Source organism: Anabas testudineus, chromosome 21 (genome assembly GCF_900324465.2).
Source record: "Anabas testudineus chromosome 21, fAnaTes1.2, whole genome shotgun sequence".
NCBI classification, from domain to species: domain Eukaryota; kingdom Metazoa; phylum Chordata; class Actinopteri; order Anabantiformes; family Anabantidae; genus Anabas; species Anabas testudineus.
Window position 1 is genome coordinate 1,074,155 of NC_046629.1, and position 14,449 is coordinate 1,088,603.

At 46.2% G+C, this 14,449-nt stretch overlaps 2 protein-coding genes across 3 annotated transcripts; one reads left to right on the forward strand and one right to left on the reverse strand.

Annotated features, from left to right (window-relative positions):
- Positions 1–490: 490 nt before the first annotated feature.
- tgfbr2l (transforming growth factor beta receptor-like) lies at positions 491–9,106 on the reverse strand. Of its 2 annotated transcripts, none has more exons than XM_026375714.1 (8): positions 8,926–9,106; positions 5,988–6,144; positions 3,783–3,994; positions 2,955–3,685; positions 2,380–2,517; positions 2,151–2,292; positions 1,887–2,014; positions 491–1,392 (listed from the first exon to the last, which is right to left on the reverse strand). In XM_026375714.1, the coding sequence occupies exons 1-8, from the start codon at positions 8,978–8,980 to the stop codon at positions 1,087–1,089; spliced, it is 1,869 nt and encodes a 622-aa protein (XP_026231499.1). In that variant the 5' UTR covers positions 8,981–9,106; the 3' UTR covers positions 491–1,086. The 2 variants fall into 2 exon arrangements, with proteins under 2 accessions (XP_026231499.1, XP_026231500.1); XM_026375715.1 differs by lacking the exon at positions 8,926–9,106 and adding an exon at positions 6,566–6,616 and having other exon boundaries at positions 5,988–6,474.
- A 1,058-nt stretch (positions 9,107–10,164) lies between these two features.
- On the forward strand, positions 10,165–13,480 carry si:dkey-69o16.5 (peptidase E). Its single transcript, XM_026377423.2, has 8 exons — positions 10,165–10,328; positions 11,042–11,130; positions 11,304–11,378; positions 11,462–11,541; positions 11,650–11,823; positions 12,446–12,505; positions 13,166–13,248; positions 13,325–13,480. The coding sequence occupies exons 1-8, from the start codon at positions 10,234–10,236 to the stop codon at positions 13,389–13,391; spliced, it is 723 nt and encodes a 240-aa protein (XP_026233208.1). The 5' UTR covers positions 10,165–10,233; the 3' UTR covers positions 13,392–13,480.
- Positions 13,481–14,449: the final 969 nt, after the last annotated feature.

A 14,449-nucleotide genomic window follows, 5' to 3' on the forward strand; every position in this document is an offset into this window, starting at 1 on the left:
CAAAGACGTCACTTTTGATTCTGGGAGAAATGTGGCAGCTCATTGAAAAACCATTCAGCTAGTACGATTTCTTAGGGATCATCAGAACTGGCGTTTCTCCTCTGTGCTTTAGACCTAAACCAGTCACTTCTCATATTAAAATGTTCTGGTAACCACCAGAACCCACATCCCATTTCGTACCAGCCCAAAGCTTTAAATACGTTGTAGTGAAAGATGAAAACCCCAAGTTTTGGTGGTTTTCATCTTGTCTTTAATTTTTTTTGTCTGTGATGCTGGAAATTGGACTTTTAATTAGAGCTACGAAAAAATGTGTGTTCATTCAGGAGGTGGGAAAACACACACATCATTTCTCCTCATAGTAACGGACATTTTCTTATCAGGCCGAGGTTTCGAGTCGTGATATCAACAGAATCAGTCATTAATTAATTAGAGAAAACAAACTTACAAAATGAACAACATACAGTGGTTTGGAGATCCTACAGTGGAAATATTGCATGTAGTTTTGTGTTTATTATTATGACCAACTGATCCACATTTTTACTTCCACAGGACAGAGACAAAGATCCCTCTCCTGTTTGTTCACATCTCTTATAGTAACAATAATCCGAGTCAATACTAAAGAACACAACCACAATGAAATGGAGACTCGCTCCAACGATATCCAACATTTTTATACAACATAAAACAGCTTGTGTCTCTGCCAGCAGAACAAGTTTCACCTGTGTCCAACACAGCTTTTCTATCCTCCCTGGTCTTCAGGTAAATAAAATCCAGGACGTCCCAAAAAGTGGTGGCTGTTAGTTCCTAATAGTCTGACTGTTTGGCTGCATTCACACTGTCACATCATTATTGTTTTATTCATTTCCTCTTTGCCTCCGGTGTCTTTTCCTGACTGAGATACAGATTTGTTTGTCACGTAGGATGAAAACATCTGACAAATGATTCAGTAAGGCACCCGTCAGACAGACTGCAGGAAGTTGTGTTGAAGCGTCTCTCTGAACAAGACCTGGCAGTGAAAAGTTACTCAGGCAGTGTGAATGTAGCCCGCAACATGAAGTCTTCGTGTTGAATAATCACACCAACCAATCAAACCACAGAACCAGTGTGACCCAGGGAATCATGGGATACCTTTGTACCATCTCTGTTTGGCTGAGGAACCTCCAGGGAGGTAGAGGAGGTGGCTGAAGAAGAAGCAGTGGAGGAGTTAACCTGGTCCTTCTCTCTCTGTTCATCCTCCTCTCGATCAGTCTCTGGCCTCTGTTCCTCCTCCTGCTCCTGCTCCTGCTCCTGCTGCAGGGCGGTGAAGCGCTCCAACACACAGTGAGCCGTCAGTCTGGCCTCAGGGTCGTGATCCCAGCACTCTGTGATGGTGGAGCAGAAGATGTTCATCCCCTGGAGCACAGAAGGCCAGAGTCAGACCAGCAGTGACCACACAGCCAAGTGTATTAATGCTTCACAGCCTCTAACATCTGCAGCGGTGTGCCACAGGGTTCTATCCTGGGACAACACTATTCTATATGCAGTGATGTAAAGTAACTTATTTACAGAAGTACCTAAGTTAAGTACAGCGTTAAGGTATTTGTACTTGACTTGAGGAGCATTTTATGCTTCATTTTTTATACATCAATACATTTCTAATTGTCCAATTGTAGTTTTCACTTAACTTCATTTATGAGGCCACTGTAACCGTTAAGTTAGTCATTACTGTTTTGCTTAATTCATACCTCTTCTGTTATTTGTATTCATGTGACTGTGGCTCTGTCCTGGCTCTGTTCTTTTGTACAGAAAACATCTGGAATTAATAGAGTTCATTGGATCTGACCTTCTGACAGTTTCTCTGTGCTTGGAGAGAATGCAGCAGTTTAATCTTTGTGACCGTGTCTGACCTGGTGCTGCATCCATGCTGAGGGGATGTCCGGCCTTCCCCGGTCCCTCAGCACCAGGTCTCTCATACTGTCCACGCAGGGCTGCTCGCAAACCTTGGAGCCAAATGCTGGCTCGTAGCTCTTCACCTCTGCACCAACACACACACATGCACATTTTACCTTCACACACCATATGTGTTTGTGCAGAATCTGATGTGAGATGAACCATCTTTAAAACACAGACAAATTTAAATAAGCATGAAAAAACAACAGAGAGGCTCCCACCTCCGATGGTGTGGCAGCGGGATGCCATCTCCCAGAGAACCAGAGCCATGGAGTACACATCCATCTGTTTAAAGGCCTCAAGATCCTCCAGGTTCACTCTGGACTCCAACACCTCAGGAGCCATGTAGCGAGCTGTCCCTACCTGACCAAATGATGGGATTCCAACATCAGAGACCAGTTTTGCTTTTTGATACCTGTAACCTCTGAGTATACTTGAGTTTATGTTTACCTGTCCACTGTTGGCATAGTCATCCACAGTCAGGGAGAGGTCCAGTCTCAACGCCAGACCAAAGTCACACAGAGCACACTCCATGCTACTCTTCACCACAATGTTACTACTTTTTAGGTCCCGGTGGGCAACTGGCACCTACAGCAAGACAAGCAACGAGCAACCACCACCATCAGAAGGCTGACTTGTAATGTCATAAAGACCCTGATACAACTGCTTAAACCTACCAAGGCCCAAGTCCAACTGACTGCAGCCGGAAAATTATTTGTGGATACACAAAGGGTTTGAGGTTCTGTGTCTTGTTCAAGGACACTTTGAAATTTGGCCAGGAATCGGGACTTGAACCACGGTTGATGTATTTATAAAAACATCTTCTGGATAATTTGTGTGCAGCTTAATCAAGGTTTGAATTATGATTCAGTGAACTCTCCTTTATGTGTTACAGCTGCTGATGTTGAGATGTGACTGTCACCTCATGTATCTGTGGTGATAAAGAACCTCTGCCAGTGTAGACAGACCAGTACGTCTCAATATACCTGTGATCCAGATGTGTAGTAAGGCTACAGTAGTTTTACCTTTGGCACCCCGCTGGGTGTTGTGTCACTGTGGAGATGGGCGACTCCTTTAGCGATGCTGCCTGCCATGGAGACAAGTTCCTCCCAGCTCAGTATGTTTGCTGCGAGGAAATCCTGCAGGTTCCCGAGGCTGTGATAATCCAGAACTAGCCAGTACTTCCTGAGGGTATGTCCTGGTGGACCCCTCTCCTCAGCGGCCAGGAATCGAACTACATTGTCGTGCTCCAGTTTTGGGTCTGAGAAGATGGAGCACTCGTTTCTCCATGAGGCGTACTCTACAGATGGAAACACCTTCACTGCCACTGTTTCATAACTGCTCACTTCACCCTTCTCGCCCTGCAGCAGGCGTGCCCTCCACACCTCAGCGAAGCGCCCCTTCCCCACCACGACCTCCAGTTTGATGGGCAGTGGCTCAGCCTGTTGGCTCTGCCACATGTCATCACTGTTAGGAGACAGCACCTTGGCATTAGAATCTTCTCCCTGAGATCCAGGACCTCCTCCCCCATCCTCCTCCCGAGCTCCCAGACGCCCACACGGCAGGTCCAAAGCCTGGTAGAGTTCTGGGGTGCGTTTGGTGGGCCAGTCTGGGCGTGCAGGAGGATCTGGTTTATCAGATCGACGTGTGCGGTAGAAGTAGAAGGCGGCGATGGCGACTACAGCCACGAGGACGGGGGGCACCAAACTGACCACCACCACCGGGATCACGTCTTTACTCTGCAACTTAGAGAAACCTGAGGGGAGACAGAGGAGACACATGTGGTCCTCATCTGTCTCTTCACCATCACACTGCCCCCTGCCTGTCCTCCCCCCGTTCCTCCCTGTGTTTACCGTTGGGCCCCTTGTTGAAGATGAGCCTGTCGTTGCACTCGTGATCCCCCTGGCAGCCACACACCATCATGGCTCCGTCCTCTGCAGGCTGTGGGACCATGAGACACTCTCTGGAGGTGAAGTTCAACAGCAGGCCGGGGTCGACACCCTCCAGAGGCAGACTGGGGTGGTGGCACATGGTGTGCACCGTCATCGTGTCGTTGGTCTTTCTCCTGGGGGTGAACAGGAAACACAAACACTACGAGCTTTAAAATCTCTCTGTGCACGTTCAATGTGCTGTTTCAGCTCTGACAGAGCCACTCTGGTGTTTATGGACACGAGAGACCAACATGTCGAACTGCAGTCAGGTCAACAGTTGTGTCGTTAAGTCCTGTTTGTGCAGGTCTACAGACGACCCCTGTCAACTTTGACCTGAGTAAACCAGTGTGTTCTCCTCCTCTCTTTCTTCCTTTCTTATCACCAGTTTCCTGCAGAAAGCAGGGAGGGTCGTGGTGACGTGAACAGGAAATGAGAGGGCGCAGTGAGGGGGGGTCAGAACACCACTGTTATCCAAACAAAGTGCGACTCAGCAGAAAGTTTCCAGAGCTGCAGAGCGAGATGCTGTGTTCTCTGAAGGACGGAGAACCAGGAGCCCCGACTGTTCCTATGGTTCTATGAAATAGTAGAACTCTGAAGGAATCAGAGCTTCACACGGATCAGCAACATACTGCAGTAACATAGCTGTACTCTGCTGTACTGTGATGTACTCTGCTGTACTGTGAGGTACTCTGCTGTACTGTGATGTACTCTGCTGTACTGTGAGGTACTCTGCTGTACTGTGCTGTACTCTGCTGTACTGTGATGTAATCTGCTGTACTCTGCTGTACTGTGAGGTACTCTGCTGTACTGTGATGTAATCTGCTGTACTGTGATGTACTCTGCTGTACTGTGAGGTACTCTGCTGTACTGTGCTGTACTCTGCTGTACTCTGCTGTACTGTGCTGTACTGTGGTGTACTCTGCTGTACTGTGAGGTACTCTGCTGTACTGTGATGTACTCTGCTGTACTGTGCTGTACTGTGGTGTACTCAGCTGTACTCTGATGTACTGTGGTGTACTCTGCTGTACTCTGCTGTACTGTGGTGTACTCAGCTGTACTTTGATGTACTGTGGTGTACTCTGCTGTACTGTGATGTACTCTGCTGTACTGTGATGTACTCTGCTGTACTGTGATGTACTCTGCTGTACTGTGAGGTACTCTGCTGTACTGTGCTGTACTCTGCTGTACTGTGATGTAATCTGCTGTACTGTGATGTACTCTGCTGTACTCTGATGTACTGTGGTGTACTCAGCTGTACTCTGATGTACTGTGGTGTACTCTGCTGTACTCTGCTGTACTGTGGTGTACTCAGCTGTACTCTGATGTACTGTGGTGTACTCAGCTGTACTCTGCTGTACTGTGGTGTACTCTGCTGTACTCTGCTGTACTGTGATGTACTGTGGTGTACTCTGCTGTACTCTGCTGTACTGTGGTGTACTCAGCTGTACTCTGATGTACTGTGGTGTACTCTGCTGTACTCTGCTGTACTCTGCTGTACTGTGGTGTACTCTGCTGTACTCTGCTGTACTGTGGTGTACTCAGCTGTACTCTGCTGTACTGTGGTGTACTCAGCTGTACTCTGATGTACTCTGCTGTACTCTGCTGTACTCTGCTGTACTGTGGTGTGCTCAGCTGTACTCTGATGTACTGTGGTGTACTCAGCTGTACTCTGATGTACTGCGATGTACTCTGCTGTACTGTGCTGTACTGTGGTGTACTCTGATGTACTGTGGTGTACTCAGCTGTACTCTGATGTACTGTGGTGTACTCAGCTGTACTCTGATGTACTGTGGTGTACTCAGCTGTACTCTGCTGTACTGTGATGTACTCTGAGTGTTTCAGGTCAGTTTTTATTTGTTCTTTGTTATTTAACCAGAACAACAAGACTGAGGACGACACGCTGACTCTAAATCAAAGTAGAAAAACTTCAGCAGCACAGATTCAGTTTCTTCTTATTAACAGGTTGTTGTACAGTGGAGGAGGAAGTACACTGGTTCTTTACATCATAACTTAAAGTAAAGTTTAGTAATTGTTCAAATACTTCCATGAAAATGCAGCAAACCCAAACATGTGCTCTGATCTTTGTGTTAATCAGCTCCGACTGAAGCTCTTCCGGGTTCCACTCACCATATGGCGACGCAGATCTCTTCGATGACGCTGCAGAAGGATGACAGGGCGCAGTTGCTGATGCAGACGCTGTCCTTACACACAGGACTGGACACCTCACACCACTTACACAGGTTGTAGCTCAGGTGGCTGAAGGACGTGACGACATGAGGACGACCTGTAGATAAAGTACGTGCATGTCAGACTCGGGAAACACGACAGAACAATGTAGATGACGACGACCACGGGAGACACAGGAACCAAGTGTTTCTGTGCAGCAGGACCTGGGTGTGTCCCTGCGAGTGCGAAACCCGTCTGAGTGACCTGTCAACAGACGGAGAACGATTCCACCTGGAGGCTCCGTGTGTTGTTGTTGTGCGAGACAACTGCAATGATCAGACCCAGACGACGGCAACAGCACACACACTCAGTGCTTCTTCTTTTGTCTTCAGCTACATCTGGGACCCCCTCTGCCGTGTGTTCGTGAGGGCATATCGTCCGTTCAGACCTGGTTTCGGGTTAGAAGGTTGGAGATTTACTGTGATGGTTGAAGTTAGGGTGAGACAACAGAGTCTCTGCGAGTGTGTGTGTGTATTCACCACTAAATTGAAGCCAGAAGTCAGCAGCTTCCAGAGCCAAGTTAGTGTTCAACGCTCCGCCCTCAAAGGCTCATGGGAAATTGTAGCACTCCCCTGTGCTCAGAGGAGGAGCCCCCCACCCCCACTCCTCTACATCAGAACTGCCAGCTTATTTTAAACACATGCGCACGCTACACAAGATTTAAGATCCACTCTCACACGGCATCAGTTTAAAGGAGCAGTTCAGTATTTAGCCAGTTCCATTCTCACAGTTCAGTTACTCATGAACACTGATTAACTACTAATTACCACGACTGTCAGCTACCGTTCGGCCTCAGTGCAGAAGGGGGTTGGGGTCAAAGGCGCTGCGGCTGATTCTCCTGGTCGACTTCCTGGTAACACAGCATCAACCAGTCACGTGCTGTGAAACTTAAGCTGACGCCCTAACCAGGTACTGCTGTCCACCGTCACACTGCTCATCGTAGCGGTCTGTGGAGTCTCTCTGTTCCTTCTGCAGCGTCTTATCACACGACCACAGGAACCTGAATCAGAACTGCAGTCGCTGTTGTTCAGAGGTGACGTTCAGTGGATCCCAGGAGTGTGTGTGTGTGTGTGTGTGTGTGTGTGTGTGTCACGTCAGCTCACAAACAAACTCATGGACACACACTTTCTTCCAGTGCCAGTCTCTCTCTTCTCCAGCGTCTTAAGAACCCCAGTGTGTGTGTGTGTGTGTGTGTGTGTGTGTGTGGAGACACACTCCCTCTTTGTCAGCTGTGAGATAACAGGCTGCTTCTTCAACACACTCAGTTTAAAATCCCACTTCAGTATCAGTATTATTCTGCAGTACTACTACTGAAGTAAATGTACTTTCTCAGTGGACTCAGGTCTCCGGCTCCTCCCTGAGTCCCTGTGTTTGAGTCGAGGGTCTCGGAGCAGAGGAAGTCGTCGTTGGACTGTGAGCTACTCGTTTATCACAAACTGTCTGCAGTGAGTGCAGTAGTTGTGTGTTTTCTGTGTGTACTTGCTTCCTGGTGTACGACAAGCTGCAGTGTGGTTCTGGTTTCATCTCATCAGAGTATTACTGAGTCATACTGCAAACAGTACTTGTTGTACTTCATTTTCCTGTTAATGATGGTTGACAGTTAAATAAAGCTGCACTAACTCACTGCTCGACTAATGTTGACTAAAGACATGTACTTTTACTACATGAAGCTGAGAATACTTGTGTACTTTTACTGTGATACTTTTACTACATGAAGCTGAGAATACTTGTGTACTTTTACTGTGATACTTTAACTACATGAAGCTGAGAATACTTGTGTACTTTTACTCTGATACTTTAACTACATGAAGCTGAGAATACTTGTGTACTTTTACTGTGACACTTTAACTACACGAAGCTGAGAATACTTGTGTACTTTTACTGTGATACTTTAATTACATGAAGCTGAGAATACTTGTGTACTTTTACTGTGATACTTTAACTACATGAAGCTGAGAATACTTGTGTACTTTTACTGTGATACTTTTACTACATGAAGCTGAGAATACTTGTGTACTTTTACTGTGATACTTTTACTACATGAAGCTGAGAATACTTGTGTACTTTTACTGTGATACTTTAATTACACGAAGCTGAGAATACTTGTGTACTTTTACTGTGATACTTTAACTACATGAAGCTGAGAATACTTGTGTACTTTTACTGTGATACTTTAACTACATGAAGCTGAGAATACTTGTGTACTTTTACTCTGATACTTTAACTACATGAAGCTGAGAATACTTGTGTACTTTTACTCTGATACTTTAACTACACGAAGCTGAGAATACTTGTGTACTTTTACTCTGATACTTTAACTACACGAAGCTGAGAATACTTGTGTACTTTTACTGTGATACTTTAACTACACGAAGCTGAGAATACTTGTGTACTTTTACTGTGATACTTTAATTACATGAAGCTGAGAATACTTGTGTACTTTTACTGTGATACTTTAACTACACGAAGCTGAGAATACTTGTGTACTTTTACTCTGATACTTTAACTACATGAAGCTGAGAATACTTGTGTACTTTTACTGTGATACTTTAACTACATGAAGCTGAGAATACTTGTGTACTTTTACTGTGATACTTTAATTACATGAAGCTGAGAATACTTGTGTACTTTTACTGTGATACTTTAACTACATGAAGCTGAGAATACTTGTGTACTTTTACTGCTGGTACTATGAAGACATGTGTAATTTGAAAGCAGCTATTGTACTTCTCTTGCAGTACTTTTACACAGTTGTACTGGTACTTTTACTCGACTCTACACCGCCTCAAACAGCTTCGAGGAAAAGCGAGAAAACGCCCGGAGAGCAGGCAGCACTCACCGGCCGAGAGCAGGACGAGGAGCCCGGTCCAAACCGTCCAGCACCGGGCCATCATCTGCAGAGAGCTCAGCCGGAGACACACACAGGCGCTCGGTCGGTCCGTCCGTCCGTCCGTCGGTCTTCGGCTCCGGGATCAGCACAGAGACGCTCATGTATTCAGCGGCTCCAGATGTTTTTCATCCAGATGTGCTTTAGCACCGCCCACCGCTGCTGGCTCTCCGGGTCTGCAGGACCGAGTCCGAGCTGCGAGTCAGGCTCAGACACAAGCTGCTGGGATCAGCTGGACTGGCTCAGTCCAAGAAGAGCTCACGGTAGTTGGACTGTGCAGTAGTAGTAGTACTAGTAGTAGTAGTAGTAGTACTCATATGAAGTATTAGTGTTAATGATGTATTGTCTTTATTATGATTCTTTTAAGACCACTGAAATGAAAAGGAAGGAGAAGAGAGGATTTCTAAAGTGTCCTGGATCATTTCTGATGGAAAAAACGCAGCAGACATAAAATAGAAAAACAAAAGCGCCTGTTCCACACGGAGGGCTGTGCTTTTATTGTGAAGGGCAGAAACAATGCGACCCTATAGGATTAATTTTCAAAATAAAAGCGTAACTTCCATGCTATATGAAATACTCTTCAAATAGTTTCACGTTTAAAGTTAAAGTTCATTTTGTGTAGCTGATTCTACGTCTAATTCACCAGATCCAGGTACAATTTATTAATAGTAATGTTTTAGTTTCACATAATCAAACATTTATCAATAAGACATATTTATCACAAAATAAAAATAAAAATAAAAACAACACTAAAACTTCCGGAGAAATTCTTTCAGAATAATTCTCGAAGAACAAGTATTTTTCTCTAAATTAAATAAAAACTTTACTACATCTATGAAGAAGAACCAGTAGCAGTAGTAGTGGTAGTAGCACGTTTTCCGCTACCAGCCTAGTACTACTACTACTACTACTACTACTACTACTACTACTACTACTACTACTTGTAGTTGTTGATTCGATGGATGCTTTATTCTGAAACATTGCACCGGAAGTTGTCTTTTTATTGTCTTCATTATGTGAAACTAAATATTTTTATAAAATATATTAAATATTAAATCTTTTCCATTTGAGCTACACAGACTCTTTTTCCAACATCCCAGCTGAATTTAATGATGTTCTATAAAAACCGCTGACAGCTTCGGGGCTTCGTGCTGCTGTCAGCGGATTCACAGCTGGACCCGGACTCGGACTCTGGACCCGGACCCGGACTCTGGACCCGGACCCGGACCCGGACTCTTCCTTCTCGGGCAGCGAGCAGACATGAACAGGAGGCTCCTGCTGGTGTCCAACTCCACCCTGCACGGCAGCGGGTACCTGGACCACTGTCAGCAGCACATCTCAAACTTCTTCGGAAAGTAAGTTTGGTGCAGCTGCACTCACTCGAACTCCATTAAGAAAATCTATAATTAAACATTTAGCCGTACAAAATAAAATATATATTGGTCTTCGAGCGTGACTCTGAATCCTGAACGAATCAGCAGAGTTCTGTTAAAGTTCGGCTCTATGAATAAAAACAGGTTTTCTTAAAGGCCTGTATTTAAAGGTATGAAACCGCGCTAGTGGGTGTTAAGATATCGTTAAATTAGGAAGTTTTCCAGTGGAGTTTGGTTTGGAAAGACTGTGGGTATTGAAGTTTAAACATGCATAATGCAGAAAGCTTCACATGTAAAACAAACATCTGTGGCATAAATGAAAGGTTCACAATGAGTCAGGATTCAGGAAGAACAGATTCACTGCGAATAAGGTTCAAAAATCGAACTAATCAGCTGACACACGTGTCTTTATGAACATAGATGACAAACCTTTATAAATCAGTAGTCATGGTCGAGTTCAGCAGTTTGAGATTCATACTTTAATCAAGGAGCAATAACCTTTAAGTAACGATTTGAACTGATTCATTGACTCATTAAAATGTCAGATTTTCAATGGAGCCTGGTTTGAAGAGACAAAACAGAATATCTACAAATGCATCACATTAAAGGTGGAATTCATAATAATAATCAGTCTTATCAGCTCTAAATAATTAAGATAACTGTGGTGACTGCGCTTTGTTTTGTGCGTGTTTCAGAGATGTGAAGAAAGTTCTGTTTGTTCCTTACGCTCTGCACGACAGAGACACCTACACCAGAACTGCCCGGGACAAGTTCAAGACTCTGGGTAGGAGACTGAGTCCGGGCTGATCTGGACTGGATGACACGTTGTTTCCACCTGATTCACATCAGTTACCTTTGCACCCAGCAGCAACAATAAAAGACGTGAAGCTGTGTGCTTTACAGCTCTGCTTTTAAACCCCACGTTTGATTAAACTGAACGGTGTCTGACTCCTGCAGGTTACGAGGTGGAGAGCATCCACGAGGCCAAGGACCCCGTTGACGCCGTCAGGAGGGCTGAGGGCATTTTTATAGGTGAGGATGTCCCGTTTCCTTCCCTCCCTCCCCCATGTTCACACCAGCCAAGTGTTTGAATGACAGCAGTGTGTGTTTTGTAGGAGGAGGGAACACTTTCCGCCTGCTGAAGAGTCTTTACGACAACAAGGTGGTGGCAGAGATCAGGAAGAGAGTGCTGGAGGTGACGGACACGACTGCAGCTCCAAACCCTAAAACTGTCCCACTGACTAAACCCACACAGTTCTGTTCATCTTAGTGTTTCTCTCTTTTCACCCCCACCTCGCTCTAGGACGGCGTCCCCTACATGGGCTCCAGTGCCGGCACCAACGTGGCCACCATCAGCATCAGCACCACTAACGACATGCCCATCGTCTACCCTCCGTCCTTCTCCGCCATCGGCCTCGTCCCCTTCAACATTAACCCCCACTACCTGGACCCCGACCCCAGCAGCCGCCACATGGGGGTGAGTCAGGAGCTGTACATGGCTGTGGCCGTCATGTGAAGACAAGAGGAAGTTCAGCAACTTGTGAAACTGCAGTGTTCACAAAATAAAATGCAGTGTCAGCAAACGTCTTCCTAACATGATGCAGCTTCCACAACATGATCCTGGTAACTGGGTGGGAACAGGTGTGTAGGTGGGTGGGAACAGGTGTGTAGGTGGGTGGGAAAAGGTGGGAACAGGTGTGTAGGTGGGTGGGAACAGGTGTGTAGGTGGGTGGGAACAGGTGTGTAGGTGGGTGGGAAAAGGTGGGAACAGGTGTGTAGGTGGGTGGGAACAGGTGTGTAGGTGGGAGGGAAAAGGTGTGTAGGTGGGTGGGAAAAGGTGGGAACAGGTGTGTAGGTGGGTGGGAACAGGTGTGTAGGTGGGAGGGAAAAGGTGGGAATAGGTGTGTAGGTGGGTGGGAACAGGTGTGTAGGTGGGTGGGAAAAGGTGGGAATAGGTGTGTAGGTGGGTGGGAACAGGTGTGTAGGTGGGAGGGAAAAGGTGGGAATAGGTGTGTAGGTGGGTGGGAACAGGTGTGTAGGTGGGTGGGGGCAGATGGAGCTGGGAGTTTCTGTGATTATCTGTTGTTGTTGCTGTGCAGGAGACCAGAGAGCAGAGGATCAGCCAGTACCACGAAGAACCGGAGACCCCCTGTGTTCTGGTGAGACCAAGACCACGATCAGAGAGACAGACAGACAGGCAGAGAGAGAGAGAGAGAGAGAGACAGACAGAGAGAGAGACAGAGAGAGAGAGAGAGAGACAGAGAGACAGACAGAGAGAGAGAGGACAGACAGAGAGAGAGAGAGAGGAGAGAGGAGACAACAGAGACAGGAGAGGAGACAGAGCAGAGAGGAGAGAAGAGAAGAGAGGACAGAGAGAGAGAGAGAGAGAGACAGAGAGAGAGAGGAGAGCAGACAGAGAGAGGAGAGAGAGACAAGACAGAGAGGAGAGAGACGTACAGAGCAGAGAGGAGAGACGAAGGAGAGAGAGAGAGAGAGAGAGACAGAGAGAGAGAGAGAGAGACAGAGAGAGACAGACAGAGAGAGAGAGACAGAGACAGACAGAGACAGAGAGACTCTGAGCTTCAGAACTCACTGAATCTTCAGCTCAGTTCCTGAAAGTTGTTTGTTCTAAATTATCAAGACTTGTAAACTCTGAACAGTCGGTAAAACATCTGAACAGTCGGTAAAACATCTGGACAGTCGGTAAAACATCTGAACAGTCGGTAAAACATCTGGACAGTCGGTAAAACATCTGAACAGTCGGTAAAACATCTGAACAGTCAAATGAAGCAGCAGTGTTAATGCAGTTCTGTGTTCAGGGTCTGAGGGAGGGCTCCATGCTGCTGGTGGAGGGAAACAAAGCCACACTACTGGGAACCACCAAGGCCAGACTGTTCACCAGGTGAGTCCACTGGGAACCTGACACAGAACCAGTTCCACCAGTTCCACCAGTGATGATGCTGATCTGTGTGTTTCAGAGGGAAACCGTCAGTGGAGTACGACCCCGGTAGTGACCTGAGCTTCCTGCTGACAGACTTGAACTGAATGAAACTCCCCTGGCCCCCTGTCCCCGTCCCACCCGTCCCCCTGTCTCACCTGTCCCTGTCCCACCTGTCCCCGTCCCACCCGTGCCCCTGTCTCTTCTGTCCCCCTGTCTCACCTGTCCACGATACTCTGATTAATTTTCTGCTCAGAACAGAATAAAGAAGTTCCACAAACATGACGATGTTCAGTTTTCTGCCGTCTCCTCTCAGGTTCTTATTCACACACTGAAACTGGGAATAAAAAGTGGAGCTGTTCTTGTTCCCAGTTCTGATTTCTGATCTGTACTGACCAGAGTTCAGGAGTCTGGACGGTCACAGTCAAATATGTGCAGATGAGCTCGTTTTAGTTCTGTTTAGTTTCAGACGTGAACGTTAAAGAATAAAAATGTAAATCAAGACAAAACACTGAAGGAAATGTGAAGAAATCAGTTTATTTCATTTCAAATGTGAATAATTTCTTTATGGAACAGTTAAGTTTTATTCTCTAGGTGAAAGAACATCAACATGTCACAGAGAGAAAACAGGACCGGCTTCACGGGACACGAGTCACCTGGACGTCCTTCAACACCGCTCAAAGTAAAACTAAGTACGAGGAATCTGGTTCCAGAAGGAGGTCCAGTGTGAAGAACCAGTCCTGAGAGTGGTTCCACTACTGATCTAAGACCAGTGCTCGTACTGCCACTACTCCTCTGTTACTACCTTCAGAAGACGAACGAAGTTCAGTTGGTTTGGTCCCACTCAGGAGACCCGAACCTTTTCCCTCCATTACATGAGTAAACCTCATCCGTGAGCAGGAGTAGTAGTAGTAGTAGTAGTAGTAGTAGTAGAAGTACAAATGGTGGTGATGACTTTCAGAGACGACAAACGCAAAGCAGAAAAGAAAAACAGTGATGCGCTAACTACGAGTTCCTGTGGCCTTTACTGTGATTAACTGGAGTCATGTGGTTTTTACAATTAGTACTTGAACCCAATATGGGTGAATTCATATTCAACATTTTCTTTTTCGACACACACCGACTCACTCAGACATAAAACTGCAAACAGCCAGACGCTGCTCGG

Bases quoted from the DNA above. Each gene is read 5' to 3' on its own strand.
- si:dkey-69o16.5 (XM_026377423.2), top strand. From the start codon at position 10,234: ATGAACAGGAGGCTCCTGCTGGTGTCCAACTCCACCCTGCACGGCAGC. The intron at 11,542-11,649 runs GTGACGGACACG...ACCTCGCTCTAG, and splicing joins TCAGGAAGAGAGTGCTGGAG to GACGGCGTCCCCTACATGGG. The intron at 13,249-13,324 runs GTGAGTCCACTG...TGTGTGTTTCAG, and splicing joins AAGGCCAGACTGTTCACCAG to AGGGAAACCGTCAGTGGAGT.
- tgfbr2l (XM_026375714.1), bottom strand. From the start codon at position 8,980: ATGATGGCCCGGTGCTGGACGGTTTGGACCGGGCTCCTCGTCCTGCTC. The intron at 6,145-8,925 runs GTGAGTGCTGCC...CTTTATCTACAG, and splicing joins CCTCGTCCTGCTCTCGGCCG to GTCGTCCTCATGTCGTCACG. The intron at 3,995-5,987 runs GTGAGTGGAACC...GTTCACCCCCAG, and splicing joins GAGATCTGCGTCGCCATATG to GAGAAAGACCAACGACACGA.